General features: G+C 32.9%; 2 protein-coding genes across 2 annotated transcripts; both read left to right on the top strand.

Annotated features, from left to right (window-relative positions):
- Window positions 1-825: 825 nt before the first annotated feature.
- HELRODRAFT_177275 (hypothetical protein) lies at window positions 826-1,983 on the top strand (the record flags this gene model as incomplete). The annotated part of the gene is made up of 3 exons (XM_009025497.1): window positions 826-942; window positions 1,408-1,516; window positions 1,748-1,983. 3 exons carry the CDS (start codon window positions 826-828, stop codon window positions 1,981-1,983), a joined length of 462 nt encoding a protein of 153 aa, XP_009023745.1.
- A 1,112-nt stretch (window positions 1,984-3,095) lies between these two features.
- On the top strand, window positions 3,096-4,835 carry HELRODRAFT_177274 (hypothetical protein; the record flags this gene model as incomplete). The annotated part of the gene is made up of 3 exons (XM_009025496.1): window positions 3,096-3,699; window positions 3,796-4,298; window positions 4,530-4,835. 3 exons carry the CDS (start codon window positions 3,096-3,098, stop codon window positions 4,833-4,835), a joined length of 1,413 nt encoding a protein of 470 aa, XP_009023744.1.
- Window positions 4,836-5,000: the final 165 nt, after the last annotated feature.

The following is a 5,000-nucleotide window of genomic DNA, read 5'->3' as shown; positions in this document are numbered from 1 at the left end:
CCTGCGAAGCTATTTTAGGCGGCCCGTGAGGTCTTGTTCACCAAAATAGGTCAGCCGGACATTATGACCAAAAAAGGAGCCACAAATCTTTATAAAATTAAAATTCTTCCCCGGGTCAAAAAAATTAGCTATTCTAATGCAAATATGCGGCCCTTCAAAGATAAAATAGTTCTCAAAGCGGCCCTCACAGCGAAAAGTTTGCCCACTCCTGTTGTATGTGTAACATAGTTACTTAAAACATCTCCGTCATCGCTAGCACCATCGTTTGCCGCATTTAGACATCAATTTTATTTAAATTGATCTTAAGTTTACTTTTAATCTCTGTTGTCTACGTCATTGTTTGTTTGGATGTAAACAAAACAAAAATAAAGTAATTATCATACATTGGTGGAAGGATTTTTCAGTTTTTTTTTTACTTTTAAAGATTACTTATATATAATTTTTGATATTACTGTTGCTACAGTTGCAACAACAATTATCATTTTTACTACCACTACTGTTAATCAGTTAATAATAGCAAGCAATTAATACTACTAACTACTACTACTACAACAACTACTACTACAGCTACTACTACTGCTACTACTATAACGATACAACCACTACTACTTCTACTACTATTACTACAATTACAGCTACTACAGCTGCTGCTGCTGCTACTGACTATTACTACAACAACTACTACTACTATTATAACGGTATATAACCATTACTTTTTCTACTACTAATACTACTACTTTTACAACCACTGCTACTACTACTACTGCTACTACTAACTACTATTACAAACTGCTACTACTGCTAGTACCACTGCTGAAAAGCAAAATGGCTACTCAAACCACAATGATGGCTGCAAAATTGACAACAGTTGATCCGACATCTGTGAGAAATAAGAAATCAAATGGCTCAAAAACCGCCATTTTACACGTAATTCAATCTGAGGTAATCTCTCTTATTATTATTACTATTATAATTATTATTATTATTATAATAATTAGTATTATTATTTTTATCTTCAATTTTGTCCCAGCTACTGATACTACAGATACTGCTGCTGTGTTACAATTACTAGCACTACTACTTCGAATGATGCTAACTCCAATACTGCTCGTGTTACGGGTGCCGTCCTTACTTCTACTACTGATACTACTACTACTACTACTACCACTACTACTACTACTACTACTACTACTACTACTTATGCTACTACTGAAACAAAAATACTAAATAATTTAAGATAATTTTAAATAAACTCAAGCCAAAGACAAAATAAAAAACCAAAAAAAATAATGGACACCTTAGTACCAACAAAACGCCAGAAAACGCTATATAAAGAAACCAAATCCAAAGCAAAAAAAACACTGAATATGCACTAAAATAACCAAAAACACTAAATAATCATTGCAGACGGCGGAAGTAGAACAGGGCCGGAAAAGGATGATGGTTTTAGCAGGCGTGGTGTTGGCGGTGGTAGTAGTAGTAGCTACAATGTCCACACTCATCGTACATCTTGTTGGTTGGTTATGATGATGAGGATGATGAATATGATGATGAAATTATTGGTTTGATGAAAGAAGTTATGGAACATGCGGCTATAATTCATGGCAAAAGAGTTAGATTACACAAAAAACAAAGACACGCATACACGCAACTCTTTCTCCCTCTCTCTCTCTCTCTCTCTCTCTTTCTCTCTCTCTCTCACACACACACACACACACACAACACACACACACACACCTTTTTACAGAAGACAGAAGTCGCTACTCGAAAACCACAGCCACACCAGAGCCACCAAAAAAATTACTATTAGAAGATGAAGCAAACACAATCGAACCAGAGCCTACAGTGAGAATTTCACGAAAATTCGTCGAAAGATCTTTGGAGAGTTTTGGCGCTAAAAATGAAGCGCGAAAAAATCGCACTACAAAGATTTTTCATTTGAAGAAAATTGAAATGGACCGAATTAACGATTTCATACACTAATTTAATTTTCACATTAATATTTTTCATTTATTTATAGATAAAAATAATTGTAAATTATGTAGATAATAATCGAATAATAGTCACATTTATTTTCTAAGATGTCAGAACTTCTCAATCTTGATCATTAAACACTGAAAAAATATTTTAAAGGTTGAAAACTTGAAAAAAGCAGTGAAACAGCCTTTAATCGGAGTTTATGACAAATAAATTTGTAGAATTTAATCTTAACCCTTTGTGTAAGAAACAATGGTGGGTGCTGTGGCAGTCCCGAAAGGCACCCACTGTATCATATAATATCTGCTTATGCAATATAATCCGGACGACGAGCTGGTCAAATACAGGGGTGGGCAAACTACAGCTTGTTCGCTAAAAAATATCGTCAGCCAGACATTATGACTAAAAATGTAGCCACAAATCTCAAAAGAATTCTCCCCCGGGGTCGAAAAAATTTGCTATTAAAGTACATTACATATGCGGCCCTTCAAAGGTAAGATAGTTCTCAATGTGGCCCTCACGGCAAAAAGTTTGCCCATCCCTTGTCTAATAGTTAGGACGACAAACGTCTGCTACAAGAACGGTAAAGCCACGATCACAACAAATAATTTTATTATTTCAACTTTAAATCTCAAACGCAATAATCATCACTTTTTTGTTTAATGAATATATAAATACTAATTGGTAATAAATAATATTATAGCAAACAATTTTACTTAATTATGACAATTATAACTTTTATATATATATATATATATATATATATGAAAATAAATAAATATATATATACATATTTATTTGTTTATATATATATATATATATATTAGGTATATGACTTCAAAAACAAATTTTGTAAAATTGAAATCGGCATGCCAAAGTTTGATGAACTTTTATATAAAAATAATAAATATAGCGAAAATTCATTATTTTTGTTGAAAAAGTTCGCCCACCAACAGATTTTTTAGTTTGCAAATAATCCATTTTTTTCGTTTTTTTAAGTTCACTTTTAATCTTATTGTTTACAATTAAATTTCATTTTTCTGTTCTCCATGTTGTGTTTCTGCATTTTAATCCAGTTTAAACAATTATTTTAATTTTACATCGTTTCATTTTGGAAAATGTCTTATAAACAATCTTCACTTTCTGTTACTAAAAATAAAGACAAATGGTCAAGTAATTTGAAAAAATTTCAAAACACTCTTAAGAGAAGAAACAAAATCAGCATTGGGATCAAACATTTGTATTCACATTCCAGAATGCCAAAAGAGTGGATGATAATTGGTCGCTACTTAGGCTTGGCCTCTACTGAAAAGTCTAGATTAAAAAGAATTACAACACTCAGACAAGAAATAGAGCAATTGTGGAGCTTGTTGAATTTTCCAATACTATCTTTGCATTCAGTAGGCAGAAAAATTGAAACTTTACTTAAAAAGTATGATACTCATTTGAAAAAACCTGTTGGTGACATGCGTGAGCAATTTGATAAGTTGTTTGATGTCACAAACAAAACTGGTCAATGGCTATGTGCAGAAGACAAAAAATTTTACCAAATTCAAATTCAGAGTAGAGGTAAGACAGGATATGCAAGAACAAAAAATGCCAGTCAGAGTACAATTCACCCATCAAAACGAAAAATTGCTGGAAAAGTTAATGATAAACTAGAACAAAAAGACAGATTTGAAGAAAGTTCTAATGACTCAAGTGACAATGAAGATTCTCAAAGTAGTTCTGATGACTCTTAAGCAACACAGTCGTCCATTAAAAGCTTTGATCAAAGCACACATCTGAAGCAATTTCAACAGTCTACGTTTAGTGCAGTTTCATTAGTACAATCTGGGAAGCTGTCAGTTCGAAGAGCAGCCATAGTTAGCACAATTTTAAACAAGTCCGGTGTTAAAATTACAACTCCTTCTCAGTCAGGTGTCTATAGAGCGGTATACAGAGAAGCAAATAAAGTAATGAAAACATTAATGAATACTTTGTGTAATAGCTCATGGTGTTTACATTTTGATGGTAAAATTATTAAGAAAAAAGAACACCAAGTAGTTCTATTAAGAAATGAAGTAAAAGAAGTGAGGCTTGCTGTCTTAGTGTTACCAGATGGAAAAGCTACTACTATTGCATCTGCTATTCAAAAAACGTTGGATGATTATAATCTATGGGCAGCTATAAAAATGATAGTGTCAGACACTACAAATGTTAATACTGGGTCAAAGTCTGGTGTTGTGGTGAGACTTCAGAAACTTTTTGTTCAACACGGTGAATCTGCGCCAGTTTTTATAGGTTGTCAGCACCACATACTTGATCGTGTTCTTAGACACGTGTGTGATGCATTGCTTGGCGATTCAACTGAGTCTCCTAACATGAATTATCCAATTATCCAATTATCCTTAAAGATTATGAAATGTTAAAAAAATATTTTGAAAGTAAAGCAAAGAAATGTTCTCCAAATCTAAAAGAACAGGAAGTAGGCTGGAGAGATGATATGAAGTTTTTGCACCATCTAATTTGCGTTTTCAAGCATTTTAAGAATTTTCAACAAATGCCAAAAGTTAATTTTAAAGCACTCCCTGGCATCAGCAATGCCCGATGGAATTCTCGAGCAATTTTTGCATTGTTGGCTTTCATACTATTGCCTGATGAACGAAAGAACCTTCAGAAATTGTGTGAATTTATCTGTGGACAATGGAGTGATGCTTGGTTTAGTGATCATTATTACAGAACTGAACAATATGAATTTCTTTTATATGCTGTTAATGAATATCCTAAGGCGTTGCGCTGTTTTCAAACTCATTGGTCTCAAAGTCCATCTTCCATACACACTCAACGCAGCAATGTGTGTGCAGAAAGAACAATAAAAGTTCTACAAGATATTGCTCCTCTTTGCCACTCATCTGAGAAACTAAATTTACGTTTTATTTTTACAAATAAAAGTTTATGAAACCATACTTGAAATAATTGACAAATGGCAATTTTTGGAAAAACTTTAAAATGTTTAGTGGGTGACATTTTTCAACTTTTTA

The sequence above is a fragment of the Helobdella robusta genome (assembly GCF_000326865.2).
Source record: "Helobdella robusta unplaced genomic scaffold HELROscaffold_42, whole genome shotgun sequence".
In the NCBI taxonomy this organism is placed as follows: domain Eukaryota; kingdom Metazoa; phylum Annelida; class Clitellata; order Rhynchobdellida; family Glossiphoniidae; genus Helobdella; species Helobdella robusta.
The sequence above is the reverse complement of the archived record's forward strand: the minus strand, read 5'-3'. Positions and strand labels throughout refer to the sequence as shown.